The sequence below is a fragment of the Takifugu flavidus genome, chromosome 2, assembly GCF_003711565.1.
Source record: "Takifugu flavidus isolate HTHZ2018 chromosome 2, ASM371156v2, whole genome shotgun sequence".
Taxonomy (NCBI): domain Eukaryota; kingdom Metazoa; phylum Chordata; class Actinopteri; order Tetraodontiformes; family Tetraodontidae; genus Takifugu; species Takifugu flavidus.
Window position 1 is genome coordinate 12,243,288 of NC_079521.1, and position 25,518 is coordinate 12,268,805.

Genomic DNA, 25,518 nt, shown 5'->3' on the forward strand with positions numbered 1-25,518 from the left:
CTCTTGACTCTTTCATTCTCTTTAATAAAGAAGGGGGAAAAAAGAGTGGACCGCTTGTCTCTAGTTAAATGACAGTTTAATGCCAAACACCATACTAACACTCATGTACAACATCTTTAAAGAAGAAGAGAGACTTTACAAACCAGGTTCTATACAATCAGCTGGACCGGGCTTCGTTGTCTCCATAACCAACAGCAAATAGAAAAATAAACCAAAAGGTTAGAACCCATTTAAAGATTGTCGTAACTGGTTCTGTGAACATTCCATCTGAAAGGAGGGATGGTTGGAATGTCGTTACCTTCCAACCTGTGGAAAAACGCTGCCTGCGTTGTCAACTTTCTCTTCTCATCCAGACAGGAGGCCGAGTCAGAGCGGATTTATAGAACAGCTTGTTTCTTCTAAAGGGAATACAACTTGCAGCTCAGCACAGAAGGTGAATGGACTGATCGAGTGTCGGGTTATTGCTTGTTCAGACAGGAAACCGGACACATTCATGGATGCGTGGCGACAAACTGCCAACGCCACAGAAAATAAGAGGCAAGTCGCGCACACTTGAGCGGGGGCGCCGTCCTGCCAACCCGATCCGGGGCTGCAGAACTTACTACAATGTCATAGACTGTATTCTCAACAGAAGAAACTGGAGCCAAGCTACATTCAATCCCTTTAAGATTGGCGACAGGAGCGACAGTGACACAGATTACTGAAGGTAGAAATGTGCAGAAAGAGGCTGAAACACCTAAAGTGGACTTCAGGGACAATATGAACAAGGAAGAACTCTCCTTTGGTAAAGAGAAGACAGCTGAAATGTTGCATTTTCTTAACTCCTTTGCAGCTTCTAGCTAACGATTGATGCTATGTTTATGTATGCTACACGGCATAATCATCAGATTTAAAAAAGAAAAAAAGAAATCCAGATATAAAACAAAATATTTACATTAAATGTGTAGGTGGTCATAAATTATTAGGCTGGATTCTAATAACGCTGAACATCGGTCAGCAGAGGTGTTGAATATTTACAGCAACACGGTGCTTTAATACACCATAACCACCGAAAAAGAGGAACATCCACAGGCTCTACAGGTTTACAGCCAACGTCTGATAACACTCTTTAAAAATGGAACTGCTTATTCTTCTTTCGAAAGAGAATTAGACGTCAATTCAACGCTAACTTGCAGAATTCTTAACCAGGATCTCTTGAATTAACAATTGTTCTCTGTGCATTGACTGCACATAAAAAGGTGGATTTCACACATTTTTGGGTTCATTGGGAGACGTGGGGTTCCCACTAAAATGGCAAAGTTGCAGCGAAAGCTCCTGGACAATCTTTTGGCAACTGGATCCATCGTCAGCAGGTTGAAAACCCTCCTCACGAGGGTTGGAGGTCACCCCCGCGGAGACAGTGGTGTTTCGTCTCTGGAGAACAGAGGCTACAGCGTTCTGTACTTCACCCGGTACTTGTTTACGCTGAGATAGTGGAGGACCTCGGGGTTGCAGGTGGTGGTGCAGGACAGCAGACCCTCTTTGTCATCTCCCATCAGCCACTTGTGGGTGTCTGCATCCATGTTGGCGGTCACGTTCTCCTTGGCCCAGGCGTCCAGCCAGGCCTGAAAGCGTCTGTGCAGACCAGTGTTGACCCGTTGGTGGGACTGAAAGACAGGTTGACAGCGCTAATCACCTGCAGATCCAAGTGCCTCCAGACAGGCAGAGAAACGTCTGTGAAGTGTTTCCAGCGCTCACCTGATGAGCTCGTGTCAGCGCCGTGTGTCTGTACATGTAGTCCTCTGACTTGCAGACGTAGACCATCTTGTAGGTGTTGAGCTTGAACATGCACTCGATCTTCAGCTCGCCGTTGTCCTCCAGAGACTTGTCAGAGGGGACCCTGGTCATCTTCTGCTGCTGCAGCCGCTCCCATCCCCGCTGGCACTTCCGTATCCGTCGCAGGTTCCTGAGGGCGGAAGCAGACGGGCATCGATCAGCGACACTAACGGGCCACCGAGCCAAACTTCTGATTACAGCACACAACAAGGGGTGCGCCAAGTTTACAGGGAAAGTTCACACAAATTTTACAAAAAAAATAGGGAATGCGTTTGTTTGCCTTGACTGGCAACATTGGTCAAGCAAACATGTTGAGGCAAAATTTGAAAACGACTGAGTCAAATTTGAGAGGACTGTCCCTTTAAACAGTTTTTTTTAATTCTTTTTTTAAACCCATGCACTGCAAACTCACCAGCTTCAGAATTAGATAGGGAGTCAAATCATTCGTGGATAATGAGGATCTATAAGAGCAGCAGAGGCAGCAGTGGTAATATTTCTGTACAGTGCGTTTCTGTTGCACAACCACATACCATCAGAAATGAATATTTATCCTTCCATTGAAAAACCAAGCCTGATTTTGTGCAGATTAAAGAAATATGCAATTATTAACCCCACCTGAAGGAAAGTTTTAAATGTGTACTTACCCCAGAGGGTACAGGTGAGCAGGGACTGAAACCATGAAGCATATTTTTGCATTCAGGGCTCCACTTAAAAGACATGACAGTGAGGCCAATTTCAAGTTAAAAAAATAAAAAATAAAAAAACACTGTCAAAAACAAACACTACAGAGTTGCTGCCTGGTCGGGTACCAATCGAAATTATGAGCCGAGAGAATTTTTGATGTGAACAAACTTTCACCGACGACGTACAGCACTGTGATTATGAGATGAAGACCCAAAACAACGGGTGAGAAAAGAATAATAATAATAAAAAAACTAAAGTTTTCTTACTGCTACTGATCATATTTGTCAAGTCTTTTTCACCTCTTGTGCTGCTGATCTCTCATAGATTTGATGGGGAGAAAAGGTGGTCACGTATGGGCGGGCCCACTGATTTTGAAATGTGTATGAGCATGGACAGCCATCTCAAAGGTGAGACCGGGCAGAAGGCGATGGCGGGTTATGTGCAGCACTCGGCTGGAGCCAGCGGCGTGACGTGGCCAATACCAGCGCGTATCGAGTCGGCATCTTACAGTTCAAACAAAAGAACCCACACAAATTTGACAATAAGCTTAAACACCAAACCTGACAGATGAATGGCTTAACAACAAAATCTTTGCAGAACAAACGCTCCCCGATTCACTTCAGTGGTGACGAGACACACAGCCACACCTCCGTGCGCGGTTCCCATTATTGGGAAAGAAATACACCCACATGGAAAAAACAATTTAGACAATCATTTTATTTACAAATGCTACACCTATATACAAGTTCACGTAGTTTTGCAGAGTTTTTAAAAATATGTGAGCACTAATCGGTGATGAGCCGCTTGAACAATCTGAGTGGGGCTGCTGAAAATGGGTAACAACAACTGGTTGCTTTAAACAACATTCACATCTGTAAACAGTGACGGAGGTATGCACAGGACCTGTGATCCCAACATAAACAGAGGGTACGGTTAGCGTGGGAAAAGAAACCGTCACGTCACTGTTCGTTAACAAAGTCAAGTCCAGCACAAGAGCAGCAATCACCAAAACTCAGGCCAAACACAAAGAGGGAAAACAAAGGACATGCTCAACTTGTGTTTCTTTCAGTTCCTGTTTCCACGGGTGAAAAGGAAAATCATTTAAATCCAATTTAGGAAAATGGTTCAAACATAACTTTTACAGCCGTTACTTGCTGAAGGGCAAATCAAAGCCCTCCTTTAATAAATACAAACTCCAGTTAAAAGAATCAAGTTGTTTCATCTTTTTTTCTGTAGAAAAAAAAAGCTGGCCCAGCAAAGTGCAACATTTTCCATGTGAGACAGAAGAAACTGAAAGTGTCACGTTCACAGCTGATTCACAAATCTGTGGAGTCGTTCTATTCCAATAAATCTTATCAAACGTGCTCCAGCCGGCTGAGTGTTGCAGAACAGCCACCGTTTCTACCTCAACGCAAACAGACCGCCCGTCTGGCTGCTCGGCAGGACAAGGGGCTTAAAGGTGAGGACACAAGAAGGAGCTCAGGCCTCACCTGGGGAGGAACACGGGCTTCTGGGAGAGGTGCTCACGCAGCTCCATGGAGGCCGAGTCCGAGTTCAGGAATCGTCCCAAGTATTCCGACCACCTCTGTGGAGGACAGAGTAGAACATGTCTAAGCCCTTAAAATACCAACACGCAATTTTATTTCAAATAACAACCACAGTGGGCATTATAATTGATGGACCAGCCATATTGTCCATCATCAAAGCTAGATTGTGATGAAGTGGTGACCATTAATATCTCGATATGCTGCCCTTAATGCCAATATTCACATGAACCAAAGTGTTTAGATTAGCTTCTATGAGCTCATTATTTTAACAGTAGCACACCAACACTTACTGAAGGACTGTTGGATTGAATGCAGACACGCACAGAAGCGTAAAGGAGGACTTTATCACAACTTCTTACCTCAGCGTCTGCTGGCTCGTCAGAGTTCTCCTCCTCCGTGTCCAGCAGCTCTACGGCCAGACTGACGGACCCTCGGCTCTTTGCAAATGACAACTAGAAGCGATAAGAGGCATTTGTCAGTGAACACGCTGCGGAAACACGCCGAGGCAGGTAAGAACACCGGGTGTCAGACCTTGAAACAGTTCTCATCCGACATGAGCTGCTCGGCTTTGCGATGGTAGCCCCCTTCTGCAGTGGCCCTTACAGACTGTGTCGCCGCTGTGCCTCCTGTGGCTTTGTTGGAACACTCGCTCAGGTACATGTCCATTACACGCACGCATACCTCATCTGTGACCAGGTGTTGGAGCTGGAGGGATCGACAGCCAATGGTATAAACCTCACATGTTAGCAAAGCAACACTTTATACTTGGCTAACTGCAGTAGCCTTTGTCTCCATCAGAAGGTGGGAGCGAATTACCTGGCGGACAATGTTCTGGATGAGTTTGTCCATGGTGAAGGCTGTATAGGCGTGGATAGTAAACATTTCCCTCAGTGAGTCCTCGTACTGAGCTGGCTCCATGTTTCCGTCCAAAAGATTGCGCACCATCTCCAGAAAGATGGAGTAATAGTCCTCAACATCGACATCCACTGCAGGAAGAAAATAGATGTATTTAGAGAAAAGGACCACAGGTGTGAAATTAGGACCCGGCTTAATATTTGGTATCACTCACTTGGTTCCTTTATCTTAAGTTGGATGGCTGGGTTTTCATTTTTATCTTTCTTGATCCCCAGCGCTTCGCGCTCCAACTCACGCTCTCGGGTTTCCTCCTCGATCTGCTTCTCTGCTTGCCCGTAGATTTTCAACAAACGCGAACAAAGGATGTGGTGAAGACGAAAGAAGATATACCAGTAGTTGTTCACGAAGAACAGGTTGTAGGCGTCGTCTGTGTCTCGCAGCTTCTGAGCCGTTGTGTTGCTAAAGAGGAGCTTGGACTTGGATAGGCCGCTGCCCAGCAGACCGTTGTGCTTCTTGGGGTTGTGCTCGTCTGACTCTACGTCTTCTTCCTCATCTTCTTCCTCTTCCTCCACGTCAGATAACTCACCTCGCCGTGCAAACAGGAGGTCAGGGATAAAGTGGTGGATGATCTGCTTGATCTTGTACTTGTCTTCTTTCTGGATGCCCACCTGTCTTTTGACATGATGGATTATGAGCGCAGCAGCATCATCCAGTATTTGGCTGTCATCGTAGGCCAGATTCATGTGCGGGCCAGTCAGTGGAGGCGTGGCGGTTTCCTCTGATGCTCGCTCTTGGCGCTGCAGGGCGGATGAGAGCAGAGCGAGGTTGATTCTAAAGTCTGTAATTCGATGTTAGCACCAAATACTGTAAAGTGACCATTGAGCCAAAAGCTGAATTCAGTTATTGAATGTGGGTTCTTACATCATCATACAACATCTCAATTTCATTGAGTAAGGTCTTTGAACGCAGCACTTTGGTGTCATTCTGCTTGAAGTTGATGCCTTGGTGGTCAAGAGATTTCAAGTAATATTTTTCATTCTGTTCCCGCCAGATTTTGTTGAATCCTTTTTGAGCTTCCCTCCACTCTTCATCCTTCATTTTTAATCTGAAAGAAATAAAAATACATCATGCACAGAGAAGGGAACTTTGAACCCCAAAATGGTCTTAATATCCAAGTGGACAAAATACTACATCTAGAAAAGAAACGAGTCAGAACCTTTTCAGCACTATGGGAACAGACACAGCTGGATTCCGATGGAGGCCATCGATGATGTCATGGGCTTTGTCTCCGTATATCCTCTGGATAGCTTTTCGGTGGATGACCTCTGAAGAGCCTCCCATTGTGTTGTCTAACTTGAAGCGTAGCTGCTCCTCTGCAGACATGCGGGAAAGCCTCCGCTGCACTGTCTCCAGGGCTCGTATTGTGGCAAGGTTGGATTCCAGGACAACATCCAGCTAAAGGTGGCGCAGCCAGAGTTAAATCACTGACAACTAAATCCATCTAAATTTCCTTTTTTCTCCTGACATCTATTAAAGTGACAGGAGTTAGCATAGCTTAATATATTTACTTAAATTTATAGCTACTGGTGTGATAAATCAATATTAACTTCTTTAGGTATCCACCACCACTTAATTCAGAGTGAGATCAGCTATTTTAGAACAAGAAATCCCATCACAGTCCGAGCCAACCCCAACTTTATAGCCCATATACAAAGCGTGTGGAACCAGCTTTTTGTAATGCTGGTTAGTTGTGCTCTGAAGTGCCTCAATATACGGTAATATATCTATAATCACAAAGTTGATGTGAGTCAAGGGTTGTGTACAGTTAAGAATAAGAATATTAGACATAACCATGACCTCAACAGTATGCCTCACCTCAAATCGCTCATCCTCACATCTGTAAATATGCTCCTCATACTGAGTCTTCTTCGAGCTCACAAATGTAGAATCTTCAGACCACGAGGGAAACGACACCCACGTGTCATTCAGAACCTGAAACAGGACACAGATCAGTTCAGTCGGCAGCTCACACAAATCCATGCATGTTCAATACGAAAGCTGCAAAAATGTTATAGGGACTCTGAAGTAATAAGAAACTGACAGCAGTGTGACAACAGCGCGTTGCTAAAGTATCTTTCCATACAAAAAGTGATTTCATGGATAAATCCTCTACCGGCATCACCTTGATGCTCTGTACACAAAAGGTAATTTGTTGAATGATTACACATGTAGGATGTGCACATGGCGTTTTAGGCTAGGAAACTTTGTAGGCAATTACGATATAATAGATAACACATGCTATGTTGTGTTTAGCTGCTATGTGAGACATGCTGACACAGCTCTGTTTCCTTCACTGTTGTACCTCTTTACACAGTGGCGTCCTTCCGGTGCACTTGGGCTGCTGGTAGCTCTTTGGTAGTGCTCTATAGCTGGGTCCCAACCTCTTACAAGAGGCATAGTCAATCTCCATGGCGATGCCCTCTGTTGCTCGCTCCTTGGGTAAACTCTCTGCGTGGCTCGATTCACCGTGACCCGACTCCCAGTAGCCCAAAAAATTTTTGAACCATGAAAAAAGCTCCGGGAATTTTCTGTAATATCAAATTTCATCGTAGGTCACTTAAAAATATTTCATATGGTATAAATCAGCAACATGTGTGTTTGAACTTACCCAAGAAATGGGATCACTAACTGCACCAGCTCAGCACGGGAAATTAATTCCTGGCTGAAAATGTGAAGACAGCGCAGGAAGTTGTCATAGGCCTCAGAGCTTCGAAGAGCTTTCCTTACCTTTTTGCCAAAATTAGAGAAAAAAAAGCACATTACTTCACAAAATATTGGCCTCATACACATAATTGAGCACTCTGTACCGACCTTTTCGAAGAACAATGTTTCTGTACTGGTGCTGTGTTTGCTGACGTCATTCATATTGTGCTCTTTCCCCATTATTTTAGGTTTTTTCTGGAAGATTACACAAAGTGACAAACCAAAAGTGAAATAGGACAAAATGGAACCTCTATGGTGTCTCAGGAAGGCTGCACCAGAGGCAACATTAACCTGTCATCCAATATGAACCAGTCATATGTGGGTCAACTGGGCTCAGTTCTTTAAATGGTAAATGTAGGAAAAAGATGTGCAAGTGTGGAAGATTCATAATAATCTGTCAGAAATCAAATCAAACACACAGAGCAACACTAACTGTATATGTTTCGTAAGCTTTTAACAAGAATACTGATCATGTTTAGAAACATACTTGTGAGTCTATCCATTAGCTTTAAAGGCCCTGTGACGTGCTGGTTTTGGAGTTCATTATATAGGCTTTAGCAGCTGCCCAATACTGTATCCGAGGTCACGACAGCCCATCCCAAAATGAGCTTTCCTTAGGATGTGCCATGGTGTCTGTAGCTTTAAATACTAATAAAGAGAGGGGCATGGTAGCGTGGAAGGGTGGAGGCGTGGCCTCGTTTATGGTGAATGGATGTGGGGAGGGGGGGAGTATTCTGGTGGAGGGGAGAGTCATGACAGCAGCTGAACCTAAACAGGCAGTACTAGTCGTGTTTTATCAGCAGCGTGCAGAGATGTTGCTTTCTGTCTGTTCTGGACTCAGGCAGGACCAGTTCATATATGTACACGCCAGGAAAAAAATGTGTTTTTCCTGCCACGGTACCATTTATCATATCATTAGCAGTGTAAAATCCAAACTTCAAATTCTAGTGCTACATATACCCACAATGAACCTAGGACTAGGAAATTCTCCATTCATTGTTCCCATCGCTACTAAAGCATGTGTAATTTGATGCGTACCTTTACAGGAGGTGTGGGTCCCAGTCCAGCGGGTCTCCTGACTGCCAGACCATTCTGGCTCAGCCTCTGTTTGGTGTTCAGTAACGGCCTCTTCACTGTGCCACCGTGATCATTACGCACAGACTCTGCTCTGTCTGGTGTTGCCTTTCCCAGGAGCTGCATTTAAAAATCACAGATTACGATCTCGCTAATAAAAACATTATATAAATGTGGAGTTTTATTCAAACAAACATTGATGACCTGGCTAGTTGGTATTCACCGTCATTGATAACAATTTAGCATCTTAGTGCAAAATGTTACAACACAGTTGCGAAACACTATAAAACTGTAGTGTTTAAGATAGTCGGAAAGATACCTAGCTGTTATAACAGATACTTAGCTATTATAACAGATACTTAGCTGTTATAACAGATACTTAGCTGTTAAGTCAGAAAAGACTCACAATGGAGCTGTTTGCATCAGGAAGAAACTGTCCGAACTCTGACAGCAAGTCCTCCTGGTTCTTAAAGAGTCTGGCCACCTGTGTGTAGACCTCCTGTTCAGTTAATGCTGGGGTGTAGTTGCCTCCTGCCTCTTTAGCGTTCCGCTGTTCCTTCTGTGACATTAAAAAAGATCTGTTGGGTTGGCAAAAAGCACCTAGAATGCTTTATATAAAACACTACTGCACGTGCCTGACTTTCTTACCTGGTATGTGTGCAGGATTTCCAGGAAGGCTTTGTAGATATCAGGTTGACCCTGGAAGCGGTTCTTGATTTTGTTGACATAATTAATGGCATGGTTGAATTCCACAGGCTGATTGTTCTGGAAAGGAGGCCCACTGGACGGTGTGCTGCTGACAGGAGTGTGGGGCTGAACTGTGGGTGATCGCGGTGAGGCGTAGGCTGGGATGGATGGGCTGGGCTGACTGGTGGGTGTGTGGGCTGGAGAATGAATGGGCTGGACAGAGGAGAGGAAAAACATGATCACTTCAAATGCAACAGAATTAATTAAAGAAAAAACTTTATTTACCTTGCTGGTTTTATTTGGAGCAGGCTGGGTGGGAATTGTTGGAGTGTTACTGGCAGTATGGGGGCCACCCTGTGGAGGACCCTGCTGCTGAGGATGACTTGAGGCCTGAACAGATGGTCCAGTTGCAGGAACAGTCTGAACCGAAATGCCATGTGGGGTGATGTAGTGGATCTGCCCCGGAGTTGTCACGTTGACGAGATCGTTGGTTTGGACCTCGATCTTATATCCAGGTGGCAAGAAAGTATTAAAACCCATAATAAGATCGGGATGTCCCTTAAATAGCTGTGACACGCGGTTGATGACTCCAGGAGTGTCTATACTGTAGTAACAAAAAAAGACAATGTCTTAGTATTCAAAATATACAATAAGTGCGCAACAGCATGGTATAGATAGTCATAGTACTCACCTCTGGGACTTAAACTCTTTCATAATATCAAGAAAATCATTATACACTTGTGGCTTATTTCCAAATTGAAGCTTCACTTGATCCAGATAGGACAGGGCATCTTCAACCTATAGATTGAAATATAAATCACCTCACTGCCAATTTCATTCTCAAACTTCACCCATATTATCTTCATGTGTAAAGTGTCCTCATCAGGTATTTGCAAATGTATGTGTACCTTCAGCCTCTGAAACTGTTGTCCTTGTGCTGAAGTAATCGATGTGGGAGGATGAACGGGACCCTGGACAACAGTCGGGCCCTGGGCCACTGTAAGGCTGTGGCCGTGGGGGCCAACGAGTGGGGCTGCGTTATGGACGTGTCCATGGCCAGATGCGTTCTTTGGGAGGACAATAAATCACATTAAATTGAAATTTAGGATTAATACTCATCAGCTCTGAAGATAGACATGCATGGTTAGACAGCGAAGAAGCAGCATAACTTTCCCGACAGTTCAGGTAGAGGTTGTGGGTACTTTTTGTCCACTTGAATAAGTTTATCCAACTCTTACCTGGTAGCTATGAGAGAGAGAATACTGGATCCCAGTGGACGGCTGCATGCTGTCTGCGGCTGCCTCGATTATCGCAGGCACTGAGACGAGAGTTCGCTGTTGAAAACTCTCTGCAATACCCTGAACTGCTGGATGATGCGACTGTTGCTGCTGGGGCGCAAATACCAGTTCCCGGTCCTCCACGCGCCTCTTCATTGTACGAGCATGCTCAAAGGCGCTAAAACCAGATCGACAGTAAAGGGTCAGTGGGCGAAATTTGCAAACTTGATTTTGTCTTATACATGTATTTGTAACCTAGAAAAGGACATATGAGTGTGTATAAGGCTTATTTAGTATATATCTAGGTGACTCTACATAACGCTTCTCATAACTAATACCAAAGAAATGGGTGAAACTGTTTATTAGAAACAACACGAGACAACTAAAAATATGTATTTCACCCTTTCAGCATATAAGTGTGTGTATTTCAAAATAACAGGTACTGAGAAGAGCGTTCTTTATGAGTAAAATGTGTGGGATTTAAAACATGTATGCATTACGCAAAATGAAGCCCCCTAATGACAGCACAGCTACACGCGTATAAGGGGACCAGTAATTTGGTGACGGTCCCTGCGCTGCTTGGACGCAGCTGATCTGGGAGCAGCGGACGCGGAGCCTCGGAAAAGACGGCGCCTGAACGTGCGGTCGAAACTCGCCAAAAACCGTATCTGACGCTTTTCCGGCTCCCAACACGTTCGCCGAATCGCGATCTTTGAAAGAACGGGCGGCGAAAGAAGCCGAAATCATGTGAAAGGTCCTAAAAAGGCGTATTTCTCGACCGCGTTGAGCGGGCACACTTGCGCCGGCTCTCCGGCTGTAACGCTGCCTCGTCCCCTCCCCCTCTCTACCAAACACCGAGTCTCACGCCATTCGATTTTTGGTGAGCTGCTCGCTTTCGTAAGCCTGGTGTTAGCGTTTGACTGCGAAGTTGTGTAGCAGAAAAAGTTAAGCGACCGGACCATAAATGTCTAGCTACCGCAAATAATCAAGCAGTGTCGCTTTTTTTTGGTTATCACATACAACCACAGTAAAGGGAATTCAACACTTAAAAAACCGAGACGAGCTAAAGGTGGCTAAGTGACGTTAGCAAATGGCCATGATTCGTCGCAGCTGACAACGCGATATCAACACCGGCTGCTCAGTTTCTAACACATGGTTTACCACCATAATATCGTTTTTTTTAATCTAAAGTTGCAGGTTCAGTAACATTGTGCTATGAGGCTCGATCAGAACGACAGGTAGCTAACCCTGATTTCAAGCTACTTAGGCGACACAAAATTAACATTAAGTCAAGAGAAGTTCGACAGAAAGATATTTTCGCTATTGCAAAACCACATCTCACCTCAAAACGGTACATTCCTTAAGAATCCTACCCAAATCAGTCAATTATAATGTAATAACTTACCACAAAATGTAGCTATGTCAGGTCAATCTGCTTAGCGCTAGCATGTCAGCTAAAGTTAATTCATGGTCGCCACTCTTAGCTTGCTAGCCTTACTTGGAATAGCTAATAGAATAACTTGTCGGTGCTACAATGGGACGACTCCAAGAAGAGAATTCTACACATTGCTGCAATGGGAGGTAAACGCTGGCTAACATTAAGACATCGTGGTAAAACTACTGGTGTTGATTTGCTTTTCCCGTCTGTTCGGCAAGGTTATCGAGCAGTAGGCAACTCTATGCTACGTTAGCACAACAGCTAACCCCACCAGTACTGTCCGACGAACCTATTAACTCACCTCACAGGGCTGCCGCCAGCAACAATTCGACACAGCGCTAAAACGGTACCGACAACTAACCTGCTCCGCGTCTATTTTTCTCCGCCGTGACAGAAAAAAGTTGCGTGAAATACTAGCAAAATAATATTTGCAGTTGCGGCTACGTCGCTAACAACAGTGTATGTATGAAGCGGTGTTCCTTGAACATAGAGGCGTGTCCAGGACGGAGGCGGGTCAGGCCCCGCCCACAGCGCACTGTGATTGGTCAGAATTTCGGAATGAAAACAAATACAATGAAGGCAAAGAGCCAGCGTCTGTACGAAGACTTCCGGGTTGCCCGTGTTGAGTTTGTTCGAGGCACATTTTGCAATTGGAATAAATGTTCAAACGAATAAATATTCCCATAAACATGCTTCGTAATATTTAGTAAAATGTATGCGTATTTAGTATAAATAGTATAGTATAAACAGAGCCAGTTTCAAGTGAAATGAACAGTGTTGACAACATAAAGTCTCCCTCTGATTTAAAGCTTTGCAAGTGCTTCTGCCATCAGAACGAAGCTCTAGGTGTTTATAAGGTCTTCATAAGGCTCTTCTTCCTCCTGCCTCTCATGGTGCAAAGTTTTATTCCACTTTCACCTTAGCACAAAGTGGTCACTGACTAAGTGTAACATTCATAAATACATGGTCTTCTTAAACCCTTTAATCGACAACAATGATTTTTTTTTTAAAACATTCCTTACAGGACAATATTAGGAGTGAGCTATATTTTATTCTATTAAAATTCCAAAACAACTTTGTAGATATTGACTTATAGGTTGAAATAGTTCAGTAAAATGTTTAATATTTTTAACTGGATGAAAAGGTACATTTAAAGTGCCACCATTTGTGCTGACAGCTTCTTTTTTTTAATTTAATACTTCCCAAAAGTAACTGATCTGAAGTCAGCAGCGTAGTCAGTAAAGGATGACATGGTGAAGAAAGATGCCGACGATGGTCACGGCTGAGATGTGTTTTGGAGCTGCAAGATGAGAGAAGGGAGCCTTGAAGATGCTTCCTTTGACTTTTGTGACTGCTTATAACAAACTAGCATTGCATTGTTGTGGGTGTTTTATTATCATTAAAAATACACAGGTAGAATTTACCGTTTGCGATGGAGGGCTGAGTGGTGTTTGATGCGCCGGTGCTCTCTGTCTGAGTGGAAACTGGTCCAGTGTTGGAGGCATTGGGAGCTGGATCAGGAGTGGGCGCAGAAGTTGAGATCAAAAGGCTGATGGGTCCTGAGTTGACCGTGTACGTCTCGGTGTACAGATTGCCAACCAGGCCTCTTGGTGAAAAGGAGTAATTGCACAGACTAGGGCACTTCTGAGAGGGTAAAGTAGTGATGCAGAGGTTAACCGTGCATCGGACGTACATCTGCAAAACACCAATTAAACACACATGTTTGCCGGGTGAAGAGCTTTACACCTTAGTTTTGACTCGCATGACAATTTGTAAGAAGTGGAAAACAGTCTGGCATGAAGACCATTTCTGATCCCATTAATCAAAGAGCCGAGGTAACGACAGACCATGGGTGCCACGCTATTCGTCTTGGACAAATCGAGTCGATAAACCTTGGAGGTGGAGTCCGCTATGACAACCTCAGCTGTTTCAGATGAAGACGAACACCTGAGAGAAAGAAACAGAGCGGATAAACAGAGCCGACCCTCGTTTTAATCCTTATAATTTTCTGAAAAATGACAGGAAACAAGTCAACCGTTACTGACCCCTGTTGGACAATAGCGCTGTACGTTGCAAAGTCCTCTGTTTCCGACTTGATGCAGTTGCTCACGACCATCTCGGCTCTCCCGATGCTGCAGTTGGACAGCACAGTCAGGTAGAGCATTTCGACCCTTGACCCTGCTTTCAAAGAATCGTTTGCCGACTGTAACGAGAGTTCTGCATCTCGGCGCACTCGGGTAGGATTCCCCGGGGTGTCTAAAATCCTGGGGGCTCTTGTGAAATTCCCGAATGGCCCTTCTCCCGGTAGGTAAAGTTTTAAAGTGAAGGCCACCTCACCAAAGACCTCCCTCTCCATGGGAATGCTGAGTCTGTACTCTGGTCCCTTGGCCTGGACTCCAGGGATGCGGCACGCCAGAGGGAGGATGAGGGTTGGGTTTTTTCTGACCACAGAGGAGGAACGCACACTCTGCAAGGTGTTGACGTAAACCAGCTCTGAACCCGTATGCTGGAAAGGAGATCGTTAACTTTCAGCTGAATCTTGAATATTCCTAGGAATTGTGGTTCTGGGCATTTTCCTGTTGAGAGTTTCCAGATCATAACTGTCCTCTCATAAAGCTTTCTGGGACAATAGATGTGACATAAATAAAAACGAACTGGCATAAACGCTTATATTTTACGTGTTACCACGGTCTTGGTGCCACAGCCGTCCAGGGAGATGCTGGCTGTCAGGTGTGTGCTGTTGTAGCTGATGGGGCAGGTGGGGCTGTTGAGCTGGAGTTCTGTCAGGTTGACGTTGGGAAAAGAGGTGACAGGGAGCACCAGAACCATCTCTGTTTTCCCACAGGTCAGCTCTGCAGACAGCAGATTGAAGGTTTCACCCCCACACATCATTTCAGCTTTAAAAGGATGCTTTAAAGATTGTTTGATCAACCTGTTCCTGGAGGCGGCACCTTCATTTCCCCTGGAAAGATTAAGATTGGGATACGGTAATTCAGTGGTGGCTTGCTGGATACATTCTGCAATATAAATGCAGTTTTGTGATTGTTTTCAATATTGCTTTCTTACTTTGGTAAAGCCACACACACCTCGGCTGAGACTGCATACTGCAATGACAGGAAATACAAATCAGATCATTTTGGGTTACATCTAGAATTTGTACAGTTAGACACCGTAACAGTATGTTTTTGTATGTAATATTGAGCTACCTCTGGGTATTGACAGCAAAGCAGATGGGCAACAGCTGAGCCAGGTTGTTCTGGGATCGGACCCAGGCTGTTTTCATCATCGCCAAAGGGCCGACGGTTTTGAAACCCACCCTGAAGAGATTTGGTGGGCCAACCACGGCGATCTCTAGAGCACTGCAAATACAGTGAATTCCAGCTTACATGAGTGTTCATGTTTTACTGACAGGCTATAGCTAAACGCTATAGCTAAACGCTAACAACCACAAATGCTCATGACTCTTGTTAAAAATCAGATGAAACACAACAAACCTCTCTGCCCATGAAAGGAAGCCAAGGTTGAATATCACCTGGTGGTACGGGAGGACGGTCACCCTGGTGTCACCTGCGGGGGTGTCCTCTGCTGCTACAGGTTCCTCACCACAGCTGACACTTGACCTCTCAACTGCAAAATTCAAGCACGAGAGCACCAACTGAGTAACGACTAAAACAACACAACCTGCATTCTCTAGTTGGTGGCCTCACCAGAGACAGAGAGGTGAAGGGGGACAGCGCTCATCGGGTCCAGTCGGCCATTGAGTGCATGAATCCGGTCCTCCACCATCAGGTAGATGAAATACTGCCCTGCTGGTGCATTTCCAGTGAACGTCAGCGTGCATTTTTCCTGATGAGAGAACAAAATCCACCCTATTTTAAAGCAAAGCTTGAATCACTCCGTTCAGTCACATTTAAAACAGCTGGTTTTATTTTGTGTAGCTTCACTTCAGGCTCACCGTCTCCAGCTGGATGAACGAGTGCTGCGTACAGTCAACACACTCTCCCTGTTGTGCACGCGCAAATCGACACTGCACCTTGTCACCGTCCAGATCTTTCACCGATAAAGGAAAGTGATGAGGGCAGTTCACACGGGCCCTGTTCCATTTACACAGAGACAGAGAATTCAGCTAATGTCATTTTACTTAGGAATATCATTACATTACATTCCAGAAATCCTTCAATTTTTTGTTAAATTGAACAAATTGAACTGCTGGGTTTCCTCTCAGTAGTGACAGCTGTTCTGGTGTCCTCCCGGGCTGGTCTCATTGTTGTCTTAGCATTAAAAGGAGGAAATGTCAAAAGGGGGACTACACTGAAGCATTGGTGGAGCCTCAAGCAGATGCAGGCAGGGCTCAGTAACGGAGGCAGCCATTCCTGCCATTTTTTGTAACCATATTAAATATGTCACATCTGATGGGAGGTTATTGGATTATAGTCATATCTGAAGTTGTGGTTTTGGTAAATTTGGACTTCAAAACAGATTAAAGCTCTGTGCTGGTACAGTTAAACAGATTTGTGTTGCATTTGGGACGATGGCGTTTTTACCTTAATGGAGGAGGCAGAGCAACAAATGCAGGACGGTTGAGCTTCCCTGTGTCTTCCCGGACTGTTGGTGCAGCGTTCAGGGACACGTAAAAGGTGTTTGACCTAATTATGTATGCGAAAGGTGCTGGTTAGAGGTGTATCACAGTTTCACTTTTACATGAATCAATCTGGGTGTAATATTCCAGGCAGCATATGTGGGAGTCGTACCCTAAACTGATGGTGCTGCGGTAATTGCTTGGAACCTTCTTTCGCCACTGGCGGACGCACCACCCAGAACCGGGCCTGGTACCATTGAAAGGCAGCAAGATATTGTAGACCTCGCAGTCCTCCCCGTGATCGCACAGCCCGTACATGGACGGACATGGAAGAGGGACGATGGCGCTGAAGTGAGCTTGCACCTGCAGGAACCAAGGCGACAAAATACAAGAACAACCTCAGATTATTCACGACAGAGGTAAGAAATTGAGAATTTTCCTCATTTTTTCCCCCCACTTGGATCACATTTGTGAATATTTGTAATGGCTCCATGTAAGAACATCCACTGGTTTGTGCATTAAACTAAGTTACATGTGTGAAACTGTAACTGGCTGCTGTGAAACTGTCTTGGGAAAAATTGCAAACAGGTCCCCTCTTTCACAGCCTGGCACCTGAAATAGTTCTATTTGTTAAAAAAAATTGAGAAAAGAGATTAAAACCTAAATAAATATACATAATGTGGGAATTCTAAGGTCATTCTCAAGTCTGTGGCTGTGTGAGCATTGAGTGTGGGTGTTTGTGCAGAGGTTTCCCACCGTTCTCCCTCCATCGCTCTCCACTGGGACAGCGGCGACCGTGAGGCCCAGAGAGGCGGCGTTGCATGCAGGGCCCAGCAGGGACAATGTCAGGCCCTGCAACAGGAGCCTTAGTGTGTATCCGGACAGCATCTAAATGCCTCCAGCACTGCTGAAAACACAGCGAGATGCATGAAACAAAAGCAATGATGCTGACCTACCAGACAGCTGGGCAGAGCCCTCAATGACACGCTAAGGTCATTCCTCCTACACAAATGAAGCACGTCATGCAGTATTGTAAACATTTTTCCCAGATTAATGAAAGAAATCCATTTGAAAATCCTCAATATAAAGTGTGATTCACGGACACCAAAATTAGGCAGGAATGATCACTCTTTAACCCATCGAGGACTGTCTTCAGAATCTTAATAAACATGGCAGTGGAACAAGGAGATCACTGACCCACCACCAAACTGGTCATGCTGGAGGAAGCTGCAGCAGCAGAAGCTTCTCCAGACTCTCTTGGCTCTCACATGTGACGCTGCCATCATGGCAGTGCCCCACAGATTCTGAGAGTTCAGGCAGAAACAGGGCCAAGAGCGGCCTGCTGGGGGTTATTTGGTAGGTTTCTGGCAGTCCTCCTCCCCTCTTTCCTTAGATATCCGTCCTGCTGGGGGTTTGCAACCCCCTCCACCTGGGGGACCGACCTGTCTTTGGGTATCTCTCCCACACTCTGGACCTTGTGCTGGGAGCTGCTGCAAACTTTCAGCCCACAGCTGTATGGATGTATCTAACTATCTGCACCTTCTTCTGCAAATCTTTAGATTTTCAGTGCTACATTTGATAAATTCACACATATTAAAAGTGTTTTTTAAAAAAAAAAATGAAACAGAAAAAGAAATGTGTTTAATCTAAAGGGAACAAAATACATAATAAACTAGTTACAACAGAAAAAATGAGCTGAGGGGGAACACATGCAGTTTAATGTGATTATTTAAGCTCCCCCAGGCAGGTTTCTGACATTTTCTTTATTCTCTGACCAAAAGTGGTGTTTAATTGATAATGATGCTGGAACTTGTCCAGCCTGTAAGTATTGTGTGCAATAGGTGAACATTTAACAATCATAATCTGATTTGAATTTATTTCACTATTGTGTGTCTGAACTGGGAAATGTGGTGTTTTGAGGTCAAGATGAACAATAAATCATCTTAAAGTGATGAGCTGACCATTCTAGCTTGTCTCCATTGAAACAGGGATCCCTAAAACTGCTTTAAAACTGAAAAAACCTCAGACCAGTTTGTAATTTTAGTTTCGATTTCTTTACCAAACCAGCTGTGATGATTAGGGAAACAGTCAGATGGAATTTGATGATATTCCTCCAAACTCTGCTGCTCAGAGCACAAAATACACGAAGCAGCCGCCTTCAACATGACAAAGATGTAAACCTTACCGTGGTCTAGGTGCCAGTTCCTCACGAAAGCATTAAAAATCTGAGTCGGCGTTGAGACGCGATTTCGTGACGCGTTCCGATAGAAGTGTTGCGTGTTCAACTCTTTTCATAGTGCGTCTGAATAATAGAGAGAAGGAATGAGGTTTAACTGGCTCCACCAGAGGAGGAAACCAACGCTTGGATTTAATCTCACATTAATTACTGATGAAGCCATGCAGACGTGATTTATAAAACATCAAAAGAGGATCCTGTTACATGTGCAGAGGCGAAAACACACTTTACGAACCCAGGGGCAGATCCAGCAGTTATGAGCACCAAACACACAGTCAGGGGTCCCTGCATCTGTTTATACCCTAAATTTACTCATTAAACCACTAAAATGCATCAGTTCTTTATGGAATCTTTATTATGGGTTTAGCAAGTTATGAAAATCTATTTTCCCCCCAAACACAAGGAATAGCTCACTCCACTGAACCAGTAATACCATGGCAACAGGATCCTGACAACCATCAAGGTCATCCAGAGACATCCCAATATAATTTGCAACCAAATCTTAATGGAAAAGTTCCCTGACTTCATGCAGACAGGTTAAATTAAAGTTAATATTTATCACCGGTAAAGAAAAGAAGCAAAGACATCAGTAGTAGGAGAAATGTATTTATTGGATACTGAGGAATGATGAAGCCCCGTCCAGATTAAAAGGGCAGACTTTTGGTCCTTCAGTGCTAAAAAGTTTCTCTGTTAAGACTTTTCTAAATGAGGGGAGAAAATATTTAGCTCTTCAACACACACCCACACCCACACCCACAGGAACCAGAGAAGGTCCCAGACTGGGGGAAAGCTGCCCGTTCAGGCAGCAGGTTCTCCAGACCCACATCCGTCATCACTTCCCATTTTTCACATTGAGGATTTTCTCCTGTGATTAAAAAAACAACAAACAAACAAAATCAGTTGGATAAAAATAAATCAATCATCAGATCCACTGTGTGTCGATCAGAAGTCCACGTTACCTTGATCATGGTCTCCAGCTTCATGGCGTCGGCTGCAAATTTGCGGATGCCATCAGAGAGCTTCTCCACAGCCATGCGGTCCTCATTGTGCTCCCAGCGGAACGCCTTCTCGTCCAGATGGACCTTCTCCAGATCACAGGCCTTGGCTACACACAAAAGGTAAATTAAACATTTGCTTTCATCCTGAATGTCAATGAGGCATCTGGGCTTCCGTTTATCAATGTTCAAGTTACGATCATTTGCCTGACAGATGACATTTTTATATTTTGGAAGTTTAAATGCCGCAACAAAGCGTCTATAATCCATTATTAGTTTGTTTTTCTGGCTTTTACACCATCAGGACACGAAGGTCATGGTTAACGTTTGTATCCTTCCTGGTGGACCTCCATCTGGGCTTTAATGCAGCATTTTCACTCTGGGATTGGTACCTTTCTCCACAGTCAGCGTCTCCTTCACGGTGCTGTGGTCCTGGCTGAGTTCTGACAGCAGAGCGGGAGAGATGGTGAGCAGGTCACAGCCTGCCAGGGCCTTCACCTGACCCGTGTTCCTGAAGGAGGCGCCCATCACCACGGTGCTGTAATCAAACTTCTTGTAGTAGTTGTAAATCTTGGTCACGCTCAGCACACCTTGAGAAAGCGAAGAGGAAAACGATGCTTAAAGTCAACGACCCCCTGAAGCGACTGCAGTTTGTTCCTGTGCAAAAACAGTTCTGCTTGACAAGGTGGAGCTACACAAATTTGACCGAAAATCCACAATGTGACCAGCAGGCGGCGTTTACTACCTGGATCTTCATGGGGCTCGAAGCTTTTGCGGTCCGTGTTCTCCCTGTACCAGTCGAAGATGCGCCCGACGAAGGCTGATGCGAGCGTTACCTTAGCTTCTGCACAGGCCACAGCCTGAGCAAAAGAGAACATCAGCGTCATGTTGCAGTGGACACCATGTTTCTCCTCCAGCTCCCTGTTAGATAAAGAGAGAAGTTCTTTCAAATGACGTGTAAGCCAAGACCATAGCTATGTTTGCAGGGTTAAATACTCAAATTATATAGCTCAGTTCGACACTCAAGTATGTGGACTCGTTAACATGCTGACTGATGGCCAGACAATGTATGAATGTTTGGCTTCCAAACCTACTTGCCCGCCTGGATTCCTTCCCACGTTGAGGACAGCTTGATGAGCACTCGTTCTTTACTGATTCCAGCCTCTTTGTATAGATCGATGAATTTCAGCCCCTTGGCAACCATTCCTTCTTTATCATAAGACAACCTGTTGACAAGAATTTTTAGTTTAATGCTCTACTCTCACCTATTCAGTTCAAAGGCCAGGCATTTGTCAGCATTGACTCATGATTCCTCTTCATGTTTTGACAAAGACATCTTTCTGGTATGTCTCTATACTCCAATATTATGGGATTAGAAATAAAACAAGCCAAACAAGTTTTAGTCTTAAGAATTAAAAAAAAAAAAAAAAAAAAAAAAAGGCAGCACAGCCGATCAAGGGTGGTGTTTCTGAATGATAATCACCATTGGGATCATTGCCTTGGGTCTATTTGGGAATCGTCTGCGTTATAAATGAGTCTTTCACCGATAATTAGCAGCATGTGACACATGAACAGTTCAAGTACCTGGCATCAACCTCAGTGGAGACTCTCCCTGGGAGCTTCTTGAGGATTTCAACCCCAAAATTCACAAACAGCTTATCCATCGTGTTGTCTATCTGCTCCTCTACAGATCTGGACAATCAAGGAAACAGGAGAGTTCTCTTTACACCTACAACTAAACTGCAATAGATGTTTAGGAAAGAGGAATTGTGATTAGAGTTTTCAAGCAAAGCTTCTGCTTCTTACCCTCCCTTGGTGACGCCATATTTAATGGCGTCGTCCAACAGATGCTGGTAGGCTGGCATCTTAGCAGCAGCCAAGAGGAGAGACGGATTGGTGGTTGCATCCTGAGGCTTGTATTCATCAATGGCTGCAGGTTACAAGACAGAAAACCAGAAAAGAATTAAACAAGTCAAACTGGTCACAGCAGTATAGATACTAACCTTCTACCAGCTCCCAGGCCATAAATGCTCTCAAACCTTTGTAAAGAATTCTTGCAAACGAGTTCAGCCTGTATCTTAATGTATTCAAGTGGCTAACTGAATGTATTGACTGTCATTCTCTGCAGGTTTAAGACATTAATAGTTCAGACATTTAACTCTAACAGAGATGTGATTACTTTATTAGAGGTTGCTGAAGTAACCTGGGTCAGATTGACAAGCTTCAGGTGCCTGTTTATGTTCACTAAAATGTAAAGAGACTGATACCAGCCTATACTGGAGTTGAAGAGTCTGTTTCAGTAATTCAATATACACAAATGATATAAAAGCAAGAATTAAGAGAATTAAGAAGAGTTAAAAATGAAAGCGATTTAATAGACTGTAAAGGTCCCTTGATGGAAGAATCAGGGATTCTATTCATAAAAACAACAAACTTTACTTTAAATTATGCAACTGTGTGGATTTACACAATCACTGACCCAAATCTTGCGTTCGCTCTGTGAAACAGAAGTGATTTTAACATATCTGGGCTTTAAACCTGAAAGATCCATCAAGGCAGAAACATCCATTTCATTCAATTTCAATTAGTTAGCATATTACTATAGCTCATTTGGGACCAAAGTGACATCTTCAAAGTTTTCTTTGTGCGTTTTGTCCCCCTTAAGTGTAAAGAACTGCTTCAAAAGTGTGCACACCCCTCCTGGCGTTTATCTCCACCAGACCTGACTGGAGCTCAGTTCTGTCATGTCATCCTGAGTCTGCAATAGCTCAATGGCAACTATTGTGTTTGCAACAATAAAGCAGCAGTTGCACAAATTCTGTCCAACTAAGGAACATCATCATTGGCTCAGAGGGGGAAACCAGGAAGGAGGAACTAATTAAAGGAAAAACATTCGCAACACACCGCGTTGCATTAGACTGGGTGTGCAACAGTTTGCACAACACACCTGTTACGTATAATGAGACCACGCATAGGTTAAAATCGTATAATTTGTGGAACTACTGTTTACTCAAATAAACAACTAGAAGAATCTATTTAATCAAGACGAGACAGTGGATGTAGCAGTTTGCTGCTGCTAATGCAAAGCAGCTAAAGTTGTTAGGACAGGCAACGGCATTCACTTCCAGGTTTAGTTAGGATTATCCGATTAACAAGTAACAAGTGCAGTAGCTAGTTGGAAAGTTAGTCAACCAAGAGTTGTTTGGTTAAGTTAGTAAACCTCAGTACTAGTCGGGTTGACATGATCTTGATGCTAACGCCTCCGCCTCTCAAAGCGGCTTGTTTCCGGGATCCTGACCCCGCGGTCAAGTCGGATCAGCGCGAGGCTTACAGATCTTTAGCATGCTAATCATGCTAGCGTTAGCGCGCTGGAAAGTGTAAACATCTACTACCGTTAAAGTCTCCCGTGTCCGCCACCACCACCGTGTGCTTCTTCAGCTGCTCCAGAGCGGACTCCATTTTTCGCCGTTTGTCTGGTGACACACTGCTCATGGTCAGGAGAGACTGGGACTCTTTTATATACGCGAGACACGTGAGGGTAGGAGGACTGGCTGACACGGAGCGCGCGCCACGCACGAGCTGGAGCGCAACACCGACGCCGGGCGCGCGCAGACCACGGAACAAGCGAGATAAACGGGACAAAAATCGGTGAATGTTGTCAGTCATCAAGGTCGAGGAGAATGTTGGTTTATGAGGATTGAAATGATAGATTATTCTTTTACAAACATGAAGATCGTTCCTTTACAAACATATCGGGCAAATATCAGGTAGAGGATGGTTCAAAAGTCATCACAGACACATGAGGTGACCACTCAGAGCAACTTTCAAACTAAATCCTAACATTATTTGAAAAAAAGTGCAGACCTCCATCAAGCACTCAAATGTTTCATTTTTTTACCCAGCTACGCCAGCTGGATTCAATTAAAATAATACACTAAAAACCTGTATGAGTAACGAAATATCCCAGTGGTGTGGAACAACTTGAATCACAAATAATAGTAACTCTGCTCCGTGTTCTTTCAATGCTGCGCAATTTAAATAATCTAGCACATGAAACGTGTGTTTGCACATGAAACAGAAAAACTGTAACCAATAAAATAAAGCCGAGACTAACTGTAATGAAGTGACCCACCGCTAGATGTCCTCGTTCCACTGGCTACACACGAGGTTTAGGCCCTCCAATGGGAGGGGGGGAGAGGGAAAGAGAGAGAGAGAGGGGGTGTCAGAGAATTGGAAGAACTGGAGAAGTTTTGTCAAACATTGAGGGGAGAACAGGGAGAGCTTAGAGCTAGAATACGTCGTTTATGAAGAGGCTGGTAAGTTCTTTTCCATTACAACCAGCTGATTTTCTCTCTTCTTTCTTCTCTCTTCTTGCGGCAGCAGAGATGTCAGTGACCTTGTGTGATTTTCTCTCTGATCATTGAGGATCTTTCTCTGCTCAACAAATGTATTTTATTTGAAGATGAAACTCTGCTGATGCTGAGTTCACCCTCGACTCCACGAGCGGTTAGACACACTTAAAGTTTATTCAAAGTTTATTTCTGCTCGGAAGTTGCTGTCTGTGTAGTCGCACGTCGCGCCCATGTGATGTGATTGTGGAATTGTGATGATGCATCCCAACGGGGCTCTGTGATTGGCTGAGGGAATCTGGCCTGGACTTCGATGAAAGATATAAATAAGCTGGCGAGGAAAGGGAACAACATTTGGGAATACCAGTCATTCCTGAGCTTTTGCCTCCTGTCGTGTTTTTGTTTTGAAAGGAGGTGGAGGCCTCAGTGATTCCTCTGGTCTGGTTGGAAGAGAGAAGTCTTTCAGTGCAGCACAAGGAGTCTTTATGTCAGGTTAGCAGAGGGCTTCGTGCCCCTGAAAATGGATGTAAGCTTTAAAGGAACCATAGCATGAAAGGTGCTGCAGTTGTGTCAGCGACACTCTGGCGGCGTTGTTTCGGTGGGATTTTCAGGCAGAATAAAAGAAAGAAACCATTTTCCAGTCTGTAAGCACGCTCACGCGGTCATACCTGGGTGAACACGTCATCGGATTGCAGCACCTCTTCAGACCTGAGGAGGATTAAATATTCACACGGTGGATACAGAGACCCAAATCTCTCAGCCTCGCTCTGGTCACATCCCAAATGCTGTCTTCCTATTTATGAGTAATGTTGGCACACATTAATGTGCCGTAGTGTCCTTAAACATTTAATAGATACATTTATAAATATGTACAGTACAACTGGCACTTCTGGGCTTGTTCATAAATCAGGAACAACTGTTGCTGAATGGAGATGATGGCAGCTTCGTGGAGCCATTTCAACCCCGGGCTCTTGGGCCGATTTGTGAACAAAAGGACTGACGAGAACATTGCATCAGAGTCTCAACCACAGATGAACCCCTGCAGGATTTATATATAGCAACGGAGCAACAATGGGATCAGCGGTGCGGCCTGCGAGTGAAGCGGCGACAACGGCGTGAGCTGCTGCCAATAACCCCAAACAGACACCGTGAGCTGTTCTTTCCAGGGTGTTCCGTCCTTACGCTACTGCTATTTATACACAGCTGCGCCTGGCAGACA

The 25,518-nt window shown here is 44.5% G+C and overlaps 4 protein-coding genes across 11 annotated transcripts in view; 1 reads left to right on the forward strand and 3 right to left on the reverse strand.

The window, feature by feature from the left end:
• Window positions 1-54: 54 nt before the first annotated feature.
• Window positions 55-12,744, reverse strand: LOC130513929 (paired amphipathic helix protein Sin3a-like). 7 transcript variants are annotated; one of them, XR_008946869.1, is made up of 23 exons: window positions 12,442-12,744; window positions 10,664-10,880; window positions 10,334-10,492; window positions 10,117-10,223; window positions 9,711-10,029; window positions 9,387-9,638; window positions 9,145-9,297; window positions 8,703-8,858; window positions 7,773-7,859; window positions 7,570-7,688; window positions 7,264-7,489; window positions 6,777-6,893; window positions 6,118-6,356; window positions 5,823-6,006; window positions 5,116-5,698; window positions 4,863-5,032; window positions 4,578-4,751; window positions 4,406-4,498; window positions 3,990-4,084; window positions 2,799-3,002; window positions 2,460-2,484; window positions 2,228-2,276; window positions 1,776-1,945 (listed from the first exon to the last, which is right to left on the reverse strand). XR_008946869.1 is itself a non-coding variant. In XM_057013266.1 (22 exons), the coding sequence occupies exons 2-21, from the start codon at window positions 10,856-10,858 to the stop codon at window positions 2,256-2,258; spliced, it is 3,474 nt and encodes a 1,157-aa protein (XP_056869246.1). In that variant the 5' UTR covers window positions 10,859-10,880; window positions 12,442-12,741; the 3' UTR covers window positions 1,738-1,945; window positions 2,228-2,255. The 7 variants fall into 7 exon arrangements, 5 of the variants coding, with proteins under 5 accessions (XP_056869210.1, XP_056869201.1, XP_056869246.1 ...); XR_008946870.1 differs by lacking the exons at window positions 2,460-2,484; window positions 2,799-3,002 and adding an exon at window positions 1,489-1,646 and having other exon boundaries at window positions 1,738-1,945; window positions 12,442-12,741; XM_057013266.1 differs by lacking the exon at window positions 2,799-3,002 and having other exon boundaries at window positions 1,738-1,945; window positions 12,442-12,741.
• A 363-nt stretch (window positions 12,745-13,107) lies between these two features.
• Window positions 13,108-19,042, reverse strand: LOC130513951 (uncharacterized). Of its 2 annotated transcripts, none has more exons than XM_057013277.1 (15): window positions 18,905-19,042; window positions 17,476-17,626; window positions 16,892-17,082; window positions 16,685-16,786; window positions 16,096-16,234; window positions 15,848-15,986; window positions 15,635-15,767; window positions 15,347-15,499; window positions 15,207-15,244; window positions 15,073-15,102; window positions 14,826-14,992; window positions 14,186-14,646; window positions 13,988-14,087; window positions 13,565-13,835; window positions 13,108-13,440 (listed from the first exon to the last, which is right to left on the reverse strand). In XM_057013277.1, exons 2-15 carry the CDS (start codon window positions 17,605-17,607, stop codon window positions 13,376-13,378), a joined length of 2,121 nt encoding a protein of 706 aa, XP_056869257.1. In that variant the 5' UTR covers window positions 17,608-17,626; window positions 18,905-19,042; the 3' UTR covers window positions 13,108-13,375. The 2 variants fall into 2 exon arrangements, with proteins under 2 accessions (XP_056869257.1, XP_056869264.1); XM_057013284.1 differs by having other exon boundaries at window positions 17,476-17,623; window positions 18,905-19,037.
• Window positions 19,043-19,545: 503 nt separating this feature from the next.
• taldo1 (transaldolase 1) lies at window positions 19,546-23,538 on the reverse strand. Its single transcript, XM_057013294.1, has 8 exons — window positions 23,343-23,538; window positions 21,757-21,880; window positions 21,535-21,642; window positions 21,045-21,176; window positions 20,696-20,871; window positions 20,343-20,540; window positions 19,915-20,060; window positions 19,546-19,820 (listed from the first exon to the last, which is right to left on the reverse strand). The coding sequence occupies exons 1-8, from the start codon at window positions 23,440-23,442 to the stop codon at window positions 19,788-19,790; spliced, it is 1,017 nt and encodes a 338-aa protein (XP_056869274.1). The 5' UTR covers window positions 23,443-23,538; the 3' UTR covers window positions 19,546-19,787.
• Window positions 23,539-24,173: 635 nt separating this feature from the next.
• Window positions 24,174-25,518, forward strand: part of tspan4a (tetraspanin 4a) — a 70,283-nt gene continuing 68,938 nt past the window's right edge. Inside the window, exon 1 of the mRNA XM_057025794.1 lies at window positions 24,174-24,266. The gene's annotated coding sequence lies outside the window, so the exon portion shown is untranslated. The remainder of the gene's footprint in view (window positions 24,267-25,518) is intronic.